The sequence below is a fragment of the Dermacentor albipictus genome, chromosome 2 (genome assembly GCF_038994185.2).
Source record: "Dermacentor albipictus isolate Rhodes 1998 colony chromosome 2, USDA_Dalb.pri_finalv2, whole genome shotgun sequence".
NCBI classification, from domain to species: Eukaryota; Metazoa; Arthropoda; class Arachnida; order Ixodida; family Ixodidae; genus Dermacentor; species Dermacentor albipictus.
Genome location: NC_091822.1, coordinates 94,811,245 through 94,824,372, shown reverse-complemented (window position 1 = coordinate 94,824,372; position 13,128 = coordinate 94,811,245). Strand labels below are relative to the sequence as shown.

Below are 13,128 nucleotides of genomic sequence, written 5' to 3'. Positions count from 1 at the left end.
TATGGCAAGGGACCCAGCATATTACATGTCTATGTGATAAGTAGATGTTACATAAGTGTGTGTAGAGTTCATTGAAGACAGGATTTGTATGCTTTTGTAAAGAAATGAGTGCTTTTACAAGACTTAACGAGTCTGTATATGATTACTCTGTCAAGTTTCAGTGTCTTTATATGTTTTACTGCAGACAGTACTGCATAGGCTTCTGCAGTGAAGATACTTGTTAGGGGGTTCAACACGTCAGATTCAGAAAGAGAGGGACCAACAGCAGCGTAGGATACGGCAGCATGGGATTTGGACGCGTCTGTAAAATTCGTAGCAGGAGTACTTCGATTGAAGCTCCTGGAAATGCATAGCAATTTCAAGCTCAGGAGCGTGCTTCGAGACCTCTGCAAAGGATATGTCACATTCTATCACCTGTCACTCCCAGGGCGGTAATAGATTAGCTGGAGCCATTAGGCGATGTTTGAGTATCGAGACATCCGTTTCTTCACTAAGTTCTCTTATACGCAGTGACAAAGGAAGTATCATAGAGGGTCTGTTACGGAAAAGTGTTTCACACGTCAAGTCATTTACTGTTGTGAAACATGGATGTTCCTTATTAGAGCGTACTTAAAGAAAATAGGTGAAGCTGATGTATGTTCTCTGAAAATGGAGTGACCACTCATCTGACTCGACGTATAGGCTTTCGACAGCGCTTGTTCTAAAGGCGCCAGTGGCCAGGCGGATACCCAGGTGGTGGACGAGGTCTAACATTTTTAGCGTGCTCGGGGCAGCAGAGTGATAAACCACGGCACCATAGTCCAGTCGTGATCGAACTAGGCTCCTGTAAAGATTCAATAAACACTTTATGTCGCTACGTCATGTTGTGTGGGATAGAATTTTAAGTAAGTTCATTGTTTTAAGACATTTTGCTTTAAGATATTTTATGTGTGGGATGAATGTAAGCCTGGAGTCAAGTATAACACCTAGGAATTTGTGTTCCTTGTTTACGGGTATTCGTTGCCCATATATTTCGACAGTGGGATCTGCAGCAAGCCCTTTTTTTCCTGGGGAAAAGAATGCAATAACTTTTGTTGGGGTTCACTTTGAACCCGTTGTCGTCTGCCCACTTGGAGACTTTGTTCAAGCACTGTTGTACCTGCCTCTCACAGACTGTTTGGTTGCAGGATTTGAAACGTACCTGTATGTCATCTACGTAGACGGAATAAAAAATTGATGGGGGTAATGTTTTACGAAGCGTGTTCATTTTAACTACAAAGAGCGTGCAGCTCAGTACGCCTCCCTGGGGTACCCCAGTTTCTTGTATGAATACATGTGACAGCGCATTACCTATTTTCACTCGGAATGTACGGTTTTGCAGGTAGCTTTCTATAATGTTTAACATAGTGCCGCGGATGCCCAGCGTCGATAGGTCACGCAGGACACCGTAGCGCCAAGTTGTATCGTACGCCTTTTCCATGTCGAGAAACACGGATAAGAAGGACTGTTTATGCACGAAGGCGTCGCGAATGTTTGCTTCCATGCGCACTAGATGGTCGGTTGTAGATCGTCCTACTCTAAAACCACACTGATATGGATCAAGAAATTTATGTAATTCAATGAAGTGTAAAAGTCGACAGTTTATCATTTTTTCAAAAAGTTTGCATATACAACTTGTAAGTGCAATTGGGTGGTAACTTGTTACTAATGTGGGGTCTTTGCCCTGTTTAAGAATCGGAACAACCAGGGCTTCTTTCCATGCGGTAGGGAGGTATCCCGCAGCCCATATTGCGTTAAAAAGTGCTAGCAGAGTAATTTGAGTGTCACTGGGGAGGTGTTTAATCATGTCGTACATGATCCTATCCGGTCCAGGTGCGGAGCTCTGACATGCAGTCAGGGAGGCTCTCAACTCAGCAATATTAAAAGGCGCGTTGAAGGGTTCGTTCTGTCTGCATTTTCGGTCGATAGCCTTGCATTCTGCTACTTGTTTGTGTTTTAGAAATGCCTTGGAGTAATGGTTAGAACTGGAAACGTGCTGGAAGTGTTTGCCAAGGGCGTCTGCATGGTCTTCCAAGTGGTTTGCTTCACCGTTTACTAGGGCCAACGGATGAATTTCTTGCCCCTTCAGCCTTTTCAGCCCATCCCATACTTTAGATTCTTGAGTATACGAATTTATACCAGAGAAAAGCTCTGCTAGCTTGCCCTCTTTGCCAGTCATCGCGTCCTTCTTCCCTTTGATTTAACCTGTTGAAATTCTATGAGATTTTCTGCTGTAGGACTTTCACGTAGTTTGCTCCAAGCTTTATTTTTTCTCTTCCACGCCTCTCTACAATCGTCATGCCACCAGGGGACCCGTCTTTTGGATGAAGTGCCTCTTGTTTGAGGAATGGACTTTTCAGTGGCGTCAATGATAAAAGCGGTGAAGTATGAAACAGCATGATCCATAGTAAAATTATCTATAAAATTTCGTGATATGTGGGTGGATTCCCTAAAATGTTCCCAGTCAGCTGAGGCCAGTTTCCAGCGAGGGAAGTGTGGATGCAAGTCATGTTTGTTTACGAAGTTCAGCGTCACTGGGAATTGATCACTTCCGAATGGGTTTTTAATTACACACCATTCTAAATCAGGAAAGATGGAAGCGGAGCCGATCCCCAGGTCTATTGTTGAGTATGAGTTATGTGGATTATAATACGTTGGTTCTTTCTTGTTAAAGAGACACGCACCGGAGGTTAAAAGAAAATTTTCAATGAGTCGACCTCTCGCGTCGCATCTTGAGCCTCCCCACATTGTGTTGTGAGTGTTAAAATCTCCCACACGTATATAGGGCTCAGGAAGCTGGTCAATGAGGCTGTAAAAGTCTTTTTTCGAGACGCTGGTTCAGCGGTATATAAGTGGAACACACAGTTACTATTTTATTAAAAAGGATGGCCTGAACTGACACTGCCTCAAGGGGCATGTTAAGGGCGACAGGTCGGCAAGCTACTGCCTTGTCGGCTATTATTGCTACGCCGCTGGAGGCATTAGCCTCCTCACGGTCTTTGCGGAAGGTGGTGTAGTTTCGAAGAAAATTTGTGTTGGTAGGTTTGAGGTGTGTCTCTTGAACACACAGCAGCTTGGGGTTGTGTTTGTTTATTACCGTATTTACTCGCATAATGATCGCACTTTTTTTGTCAAAAAAATTGACGCAAACTCAGGGGTGCGATCATTACGCGGGTTAAAATTTTCGCAAGAAAAAATTTTGAGCACTGAAGACGTAAAAGGGCAAGTTTCGGGTGAGAATTCTTACGATGGCTATGGTAAACATAGCCAAACATAAAAGTTGAGTAAGGCTTACCTTTGTAATAAACGCACACGTTACACAGGCACTATATGAATTGCACATTGCCCTTTTATTTTTCTAATTGAAAAAAGGGCGCCTCAGTTTACCGAGAGTCTGAATCTTCACAGTTATCGCTGTCAGCTTCAATGTCGGAACTGGCAGTGTCGTCGCAGGGGGCATCTTCGGAGTCCCACAGAAAGTCATCTTCTGTGCCGTCCAGTGCGTTGGATATTCCGGTCTTCTTGAAGCTTTTCGCCACTACCTTGTCGGAGACACCACTCCACGCTTCGACGATCCAGGAGCAAAGCACCTCCAAGGACGGTCTTCTGATATTGCCGCTCGGCGTGAAATCATGTTCGCCTGCTGCCATCCACTCTGCGTACGATCGCCGAACGTTGTCCTTGAACGGTTTGTTCAGGGACACATCCAGAGGCTGTAGCAGCGACGTGAGACCTCCAGGGATGACTGCAATTTCCGTGCGTCGCTCCTTCAGCTCGGCTCGAACACTATCCACAAGATGGCCTCGGAAGCTGTCTAGCACAAGAAGCGAAGGAAGCAGAAGCGCTCCTGGTCTGCGTCCCCAAACAGTCTTAATCCAATCCACCATAAGTTCAGCTGTCATCCATCCTTTCTCTTGAGCGCGGATGTGGATGCCACGGGGAAAGTTTCCCTTCGGAATAGTCTTCCGTTTGAAAATTACGTATGGTGGAAGCCTCCGCCCGTCTGCCGTCACTGCAAGCATAACAGTACATCGCAGTTTCTCAGCGCCCGATGTCCTTACGAGGACGCTCCGAGCACCCATCTCGTTGACTGTCGTGTTTCGGGGCATGTCGAAGGTCAACGGAGTTTGGTCAGCGTTCCCTATTTGCGATAAGAGGAAGCCATTCTTCTCGCGGATCCTCGTAACGAAGTGATGGAAGTCGACCACCTTTTCTTCATACGCGGATGGGAGCCGCTGGCACGACGACGTCCGCCGCCTCAGTGAAAGTCCATTCCGTCGCATGAAGCGAGTCGTCCAGCCGGAGCTAGCGCTGAAATCCTTTGCGACGATTCCCAGCTTCCTTGCAACAGCACGCGCCTGCATCTGTATCATTTCCAATGATACAGCGCAACCATCATTGCGCAGGTCCTTCACGTATTTAAGGACCGCCTCCTCAACATGAGGGAACTTGCCGGTTTTGGGTCCGCGGAAAGCCCGGCGCATCCTATCGGTAGCCATCAGCTGCTCACGCTGTTTTTTCCAATAGCGTATTCTGATTTCGTCGACGCCGAAATGCCTGCCGGCAGCACGGTTGCCGTGCTCCAGCGCGTAGTTAACAGCTTTAAGTTTAAACGCGGCCGTAAAACTCGCATAGCGTCCCATGGTGAAACGGCACCAACACAGAAAAACCAAACACAAAGGCCGCCTTGCAAAATGCAGCAAACGCAGTGTCCGTCGAAACGTGTCAAACGCGTTTGCTGCGGGATGACAACACGTCAACCAACAGGCGGCTGCCGCTGTAACAGTGCGGGACATCAAAACAAAAATGGCGACTGACGGAGCGAGCTGAACGCGATTTTTTTTTTTTCGCGTGAGTACATTACGTGCATTGAAACAGCTTTTTCCGTATCAGTAAGTAACGATGATAAAGCGAACAAATAATAAAGCCAAGGCAAGTTTAGTTGTAGATCTTTTTTTATTCTTGAAGTGCAGAAAGTGATAAAGGAATGAAATGGGGCATCTGCTTAAGAATCTGTTCGGTGCGTGCAGTCCGCTCGGTAACATTCGAAGAGTCGTTTGCGCAGCATTCGACAGATGGTGAGCGCGTTCATCATTAGCTAGATTTGGCACACGACATAACGCTGCGAAAAGTTCAGGGTGCGATCATTACGAGGGAAATAAAAAAAATCGAATTTTCACGACAAAATTAAGGGGTGCGATCATTGCGCGAGTGCGATCATTATGCGAGTAAATACGGTATTTCTCTGTTGTCGAGGTTATGGAGAAGTCCTCTAACATTCCATTGTAGTATTTGTGTATCCATCATGCTATATGTGTTGGGTGCTGTGTGTTTACGAGATGAGGATTTGCTCACGGGCCTTTTTCATGCGCCGTCACAGGAGTTTTGTCTCTTTTGGATCGATTGAGAGTGCCTCGCCACTCCTTAGGCGCTGGTGGCACTGTCTTGCTGGTGGTTGTGTCATCGCCTCTTGCGAGGCACTGAGCACGCGCTAGAGCTTTGTTTGGCGTGAAGGTCTCAGCACGTTGGACGAGGCCTTTGGGGGCACCTGCCATGAGGTAGATGGCCCCTTCTGCTGGGTTGGCGTAGCAGCGCTAGCTGCAGCCGCCGAGGGGGCGGATGACGTTTCTGCCGCCTCACTGGGTGTGAGTCGGACAGCCGCCGGAGACCGTTGTGGCGCTGCCCCCTGACGCGCAACTTAGGCAAATGTGTTCTTGGGCAGGTAGGATACCCTCCTGCGTGCCTCCTTGAAACTTATATTTTCCTTTACTTTTATTGTCACAATTTCTTTTTCTTTTTTCCAGGATGGGCACGACCGCGAGTATGCGGCGTGCTCCCCTTCACAATTTACACAATGGAGACTGCTCTCGCAAGCTTCAGAAGTATGTTCGTGGGCACTGCACTTCACACAGGTTTGACGGCCTCGGCAGCTCTGCGAACTGTGGCCGAAATGTTGGCATTTGAAACATCTGAGTAGATTGGGCACATATGGCCTAACACGGAGCTTGATGTACCTTGCCTCTATTGATTCGGGCAGGACACTTGATCCGAAGGTTATTATCAGGTGCTTGGTTTGGATTTCTTTGCCATCTTGCCTCATCTTAATTCTTTTGACGTTGATTACATTCTGTTCACTGAAGCCCTCCAAGAGTTCAGCCTCAGTGAGCTCCAGCAAGTCATCGTCCTACACAATGCTGCAGGTGGTTTACACAGTACGGTGCGGGGTTACCGTTAGTTGGGTCTCCCCAAATGACACTAGTTTCGGCAGTTTCTCGTATTGCTTCTTATCGCGGAGCTCCAGGAGGAGATCACCGTTTGCCATTCTGGTCGCCTTATAACCGGCTCCGAAAACATCAGTCAAAGTCTTCGATACAATGAAAGGTGAAATTGTGCGCACTGGTTTGCCGGGTTTTTCCGAGTGAATTACATGGAAACGTGGAAAGTTGTGGACTTGCCGTCCAAAAAACTGGAAAACTTCATCAATGCGCCCTCTTGTCTGAGGGCGATCAGGGAGTTGAGGAAAGGAGCTATCCATAAAGATATGTGATATTTCGGCAGTAACGCCAGCCACCCACCGTGGAGTCCTACAAGGGGACGCTGCAGGGCCTGTGAAACACGGCCTGCAAACACCAGCTGTACGTTACCGCTATAACCAAATATGAAATAACCTAGGTTGGCTATTCACACAAGGTTAACCCTTGCTGCCTGGAAAAATTGAAATAAAGGGGAAACCAGAAGACAGGAAAGGTGGAAAGTAAGGGAAAGACAAAGGTAGTAGGGAGAGAGAGACAGGAAAAGGCAACTACCAATTTCCTCTGGGTGGGTCAGTCCGGGGGTGCCGTCTACGTGAAGCAGAGGCCAAAGAGGTGTGTTGCCTCCGCCGGGGGGCCTTAAAGGTCCGAACACCCAGCATCGGCTCAGCCTCCAGGATCCCCCTTTTGCCGGACACGGCTAAGCCGCGCACGGTTAGACGCGGCAGGGTCCAACGCGCATGTGCTCGGGTACGTGGTGTCGCAACACACCAAGCGCCTGCTCACGCAGACGCCCCTGCGGGGGAGGATGTCAATGTAGTGTTGCATTGTTAGTGTGTTGTCTAAAAATATGGGTCCAATGATGTTGGCATCAAAAATACCGCACCACACATTAAACAACCGCTGGTATTGGTGTTGTTTTTGCCAGTCAGTGGGGACTCCTATCACACCAGTAGTGCACGTTGTGAAGATTAAACTTCAACTTGTGGGTTTCTGGAGAAATTAGCCTTATTCATTCAAAGCACGTGAATGAGAAGGTCTGGTTCTTCGTATTTTGTGAAAATCCAATTGGCAAAGTCAAGTCCGTTTCAATATCTGTGTCTCTAAGTTTTTCATGGAGATGTACATGGTACGGTGCATATGACCTTTTTTTTAATATCCTCCACACAGATGACCTTGAGGGACTGGCCTCCGCACTGGCGTCCTGCACACTACCGTGAGGGTTAGCAGCAAAGAATGCCTAAACATCTGTTTCCGCTTCTTGAACCACCATCGCAGTCCTGGATCACTTTCTTGTGAAGCTACCCATTTCGCAAAGGACGTCGTACAGGTTAAGCATTGTTGATGGACTAGGGCTTCCTCCACAATGCCACATCCGGAATAGCTTGGTTGTCTTCCTCTTGTCACCGTGCGCCGCCCCCAGGGCAAGGATAATTTTAGGCTTCTGATCATTCGTGAAGGGCATGACTGTCTTCTTGAAGAGCAGGTCACTGGTGTGGTACTATTCAAATCTTCAGTTATTATCTACGTGCTGACACGTCAAGCAAAATTATTTACGTAATCGACAACAGCATATGCTGGCCATACAGATCCGCCAGAACGCGTTAAATAAGGATAGCCTGCGCAGGGTTTGTTTCTATTGTTAAAGGGAACAAAAGGAATATACGTTCTGGCCGTGACTTTCTGCAGAACAAGATGAGTGCATAAAATTTGTCCCAAGTGCACTGTCACGGTCTCCCTGCTTCAATATCCTCACTTCCTCCCCCTCCTATAGCTACGCTATGCTTAGCACGTAGCGTGAAGCCCTGTCTCAAGCTGCCGCCGCTAGTAAAGGCGTGTATTTGTGGCCATTCGCTTGGGAGCGCTTGAGTAGTGGCATGTGAGTGCTTATCTATTTTGTGTTTTAGATGTTTCGCATGCTTTTGTTTTTTCTCGGAAAAACCAATGAGGGAAAGCTGAGCACAAAACAAATGCTTGATTTGGAGGTTATTTGAAGTGCCCTACAACTTTGTAATTGATTTGTTTGGCATTCAAGCAGTAATTAAAATGTTTGCTAATTAAAATCAATTAATTAATATTTTGTGATGAAAAAGTGCTGGATGTAAGTACACATGACTATGGTTACTATGCAATCGGAACGATTTCTCTAGAGCTCTTAGATTCTTTTAGAAATCTTGGTCCAAGTTAACTCGGACACCCGGTGGGTGCTGGAGCATGCTGGACAGACAGTTATTTCTTAGCATGTGCTGCCAGGTGGACAGGGCTTCACCACTTGCTGTGCTTGCCATGTTGTTTGCCTGGTTTGCCCTTTCTGATGGTTCTGCTCAAAACATATTTAGTGAGAAGTTCCTGGACTGTCGCAGCGCCATTTCATGTGGACTCGCTCGCCTTTCTGGTCGGGGGAATGAGCATGGGACACTCACCTTTTTGTGGTTGTCTTTTTCTGCGAAGAGGTTGTTGAAATGCAGTCAAGCAACATACTTAACAAGCCTGCTTCGTGAGCTATCTCTTCAACTGTCATTCTATGATTTCCTTTAGTCGAGGTAACAGCAATGGAAAGTGATGTCATTTGTCCCTTTTGGAAAATGACCTGACTGGGGATGATCTTCAATTCTGTTCTGGCCCTGTAGAAAGCACGCTGACCAGTGGAAAATTGGGCTTCTATCAAAATTTCCTTCACCACACACTTTCTGCAAGGCAGCAAGAATTTGTGCTGGCGTTTGGTTGGGCAGAAGTCTCGATCTTCACTTATGTATGCTGCTCCAAATAGGTAATGTGACCTGAAGAACATGATGATTCCATTTTTGGCACGTCTTCTGCTTACGGTACACTGTGCTCTGACAGCCACGTCTTGAATGCCAAGGAATACCAGAGGGATTGCCATTGTATTATGCAGTTGCCTAGACCAATTGGGTCGGCCAACCTGGTGCCAGGCAGTTATGTGCAGAACTTGGGGTGTGACCTTTGTAGCATTGACCATCCCATAGTTCACATAGATGAGGGTGATCTAAGAAAAGTTGCGGTTCATTGATTGGCAACAAGCTAACTCATTAGACCAAGCATGGTTGGCTTCTGCAAGCCTGTCTGCTTGATGCTGTCAATAGCCATTTTTTATTTTGTGTAAGGAAAAGGAAAAATAAATAAATATGAAAAGTGATACTGAATAACTTCTAATAAAAATATATGGCAATGGATAAAATGATGACCTGAAACAACCAAAGACCTTTGAAAAGGGTGCAAGAACGAAACTGTGGCATCTATGAACAAATGGAAGGTTGCAGCACCAACACATTTGACTGCAGAAATCAAAGTACAATGTTGCTGGTGCTGACATTACAACGGCAAGCAAAGCAGTTATAAATGAGCAACCAGAGATTTTCACCTTGGCTTACCAAGTCATAGTTCCAGGACTTGACCCACTTACCAGAAGGTTTACTGGTCACCATGCTTTCCTGTTAGACGTGAGGTCACTGGAACAGAAAGTGCATGCTGTAAGCATCGTGGCAATTTTTCCTTTTTTGATTGCAAGTGGTTGAAGCTTGGGGGATCTATGTTGGTGGCAAATAGTAGCAATATTCTAGCTTTGTTGATTTTCCTGCTTGTGACTTGTCATGACACCGCAACACGGAGCACAGGATATGTGCCTCGGTAAGCGTATATGTAAGTGCTATGAGGCCATATGTGTGTGAAGAAAGGAAGGGCAAGCACCCACACAATACATGCACAAGTGAGCACTTCCATGCGTGTAACACGGTGCTGCTGGATCACCTTCGAGAGAAATGTTTGGGTTTGAGGAAAGTTAATTCTTAAATTGCGCAACACCCGTGACCAAGAATTCTAATTTCAACCCGGCTTGATTGTGATTGAAAGTGCCCAGTATGACATTCGCATAAAATTCAGCCCTTGCCTGTTACAGCAGCGCTGCGCATCACAATTTTCACCACCTCGGTCCAGAGTCATCTCGTCACATGCTTGTTCTTATGGGGCTTGTGCTTTGCCAGCCATAGTGCAGGCCAATCCTCAATGTAAGCAACCCCAGTTACATTATAGACAGCGTCCACCGTCTTTGTGTGACACGGAATCACTGGTGGCTCCCGGTGTCTCGGCACAAGTCCAAAACTGCTTTAACCGATTTCAAAACCCTCGCCAGAAGTTTACGCGCCCGCCTTGCGGTGTTGGCACACAAACAGACAGCCACTTCAACAAACTATTAACAATTTTTTTTCTTCCCATACATGATTTTAGACTACTTTTGTACATTTTCTTATCATCAAACAAAAACTAGTCGTTCTAGGCGCATCATCTGCTAGTAGCGGACGATGCGCCTGTTGCCTGTGGCACGATCGTGTAGGCGTTCCAAAATCGAATGGAGGCAGTCTGTTCTTTACGTCACGAAATAGGCGGTCCGCAATGTTCACGAGAACGAGAGAAAGCAAACAGCCAGTGAGCGAAGTGGAAGTCTGGGTCACGCTTTTGACGTCTGCTTGGGGACCGTATAATATGTTGAGAAGCATTTCTAACATTTTGAGAAATATTTGACTATTATGACTTGAGTAGCAAAATGTGTTGGTGTTGCTTTTCAAAGATTTAATTGGGAATGCGGAACGACTGAAACAAAGTATTGCGGTTAATTTCTTGAAATGGCATTAGGTGGTGTCGCAGTTTTGCGAAACGTTTAGTGGTGGCGCTAGCCACTACGCCTTTTCAAGCAAACGGCGCGACTTTTGAACAGGTTGCTCAGTGGGTGACTTAGGTTCGAAGGACAAAGAGGCTGAAGTACGAACGAACAAAACTTGTATTTACAGATAAAATTATGGAGTTCAGTTACAAGATTGCATAGTTTCAACAATGCATCGGTTGCAAAGAGTAACACTGGTTTGGACCACATAGGGCGACCCTATTTCGGCAGAGCCGATGGTGCTTAGCATCGAAGCCAGGTCGAGAACAACGATCGGAGCGCGGCGGCCGCCTTTTCTAGACGCAACGCTCCGCCCAAAATCTTTGCTGGCGAATTACTGCCGGCTGGCATACCAACTGGACAATCTGTTCACCAATCACTGCGTTTAGCAGAACTTGCATGCTTGATTGGCCAGTCGAACAACCATCAATCAAAGCACACTTTTTTAGTACAGTTCACAGTGTAGAATCCTCACCCAAAATACACAATATACAACAACAAAGAGGTAAGGGTCATGCCAGCTGTACACGTTGCAAGTTCCGAGAAACTGCACGCGAGTACAGCGGGTATAACAAGTGCTGACTAACAAAACACATAGGCAAAACCCAAAAGCCAGGAGACGTCGAGATCATGCTGTCAGTCCTCGAACACCTGCGCAACGCGACCAGATTCCAAGAAACCGAAGGCCATGTGGTGCCCTAATCAACCACTTGTTTGCAAGGCAAACTGTCACACGGTATAATTGCCCACCCGCCAAGGTCGGCCTCATGTCTGGGCCATAAGCAGAAGAAAACATTCCCTCGGCGTCTCGGAACCGAGGCAAAACCGTTGGCTCTTCTACGGTTTTAAGAACCCACACGCCGGTCAGCACACGGTGCAAACTCGCAAAGAGTAATGAAGCTTGCGTGCCTGGTTGACGCCGCACGATCCTCGCTGCCCACGTCCAGACTCGAACCACGCATACTCCAAGGTCACCCGCCAGAGAACCGCAGAAGTCAGACGCACACGCCTGTTAGGGCGTTGGATGCCCGCGCACGCCTATTAGGGCGTTGGACGCCCGCGCACGCCTATTAGGGCGTTGGACGCCCATTCAGAGAACCTCAAGCTGTGAATCGGTTCACACCCGCCAGCCGGCCGCGTGCAAGGAAAACGCCTGCAGGGATTCTGCGGAAGCACAACGCGACGAGGGTTCGAAGCTCCCTTTTCACAATCGTGCGCAACCGCTACTGTGGCGCTGGTGGTCCTCTCCGCTCCCCGAGCTCTGCGGCAGTTAGCGGTGCCAGCAGCGTGTTTACTTTGCTTGCCCGCAAGACCCCACTCTGTGTCAACCGTTGACGGCCATTACTCAAGTGTGCAAAATAAGCTCATCGAAACGCATGGCCACTGCCGAGATGGCCTGCGCCGTGTTTTTGGCTTTGTTTTGCCGCCGCCCGTAGCGGGGCTTACACCTCCCACCCAAGATAAGATAACAACTCGCTTACAGTGTTGTCGACGTAGAAACCAAAACAAAAACAGGTTGCGTGTAACCTTGTACATACGCCGCATCTGGACATGACAAAAAAAAGGTACTACCCAAGCTAAGGCATCGCATTTTAACGATGGTCTCAGTTCGCACATGTAGGAAATGTGTGAGCCACGCCACGCTCACGACAGTAAGACACCAAGAACAATGTACAGCACTGGCTCGCTTATTGAGACACCTAAATTACAGCGCTTTATGATGCGTGCTGCATGTGGCACATTCCGTAGTAAGTGTGAACACATGGATGAATGCCACAGTAAAATAGGTACATACAACACACAGACAAAGCAATTACACAAACGAAACAAATGGCAAATGCTTCCCTGATGCAAGAGGGCTCGTTCCATGAAACTAGTATGCAGCATCCTACAAAGATGAGCCGGAAGTTTTGGAGGAAAAGACATAAATGTACATCATGCAGCTTAGAAGACCCCACTCACCAAAATAAATGCACTAAAAGAACAAGGCATACACAGAAATACGAACGCATGAGTTCATTGTCCAAGGTCGCTGTGGTTATTGCAGTCCTATCACATCACACTTGTTCCCTCACCTACACTGTCCATCACTGTGGGTTCCCTGTCTTCTACATCCTTTCCCCAGCAATGGTTTGTCATAAGCGAAAGTGCATCGGCGTTAGTATGTGCGATTCCCTTTTT

At 47.2% G+C, this 13,128-nt stretch overlaps 1 protein-coding gene across 4 annotated transcripts in view; it reads left to right on the top strand.

Annotated features, from left to right (window-relative positions):
• LOC135902698 (uncharacterized) overlaps nt 1-13,128 on the top strand; it is a 196,800-nt gene that overhangs the window by 100,765 nt on the left and 82,907 nt on the right. The window contains exon 6 of one of the 4 annotated variants that reach the window (XM_070533750.1): nt 7,440-7,458. The exons of the other annotated variants lie outside the window; for them this stretch is intronic. Coding sequence (XP_070389851.1) covers nt 7,440-7,443 — 4 coding nt within the window. The 3' untranslated portion in view covers nt 7,444-7,458. Of the gene's footprint in view, nt 1-7,439; nt 7,459-13,128 lie in introns of those variants that run through there. 4 annotated transcript variants of the gene reach the window in all.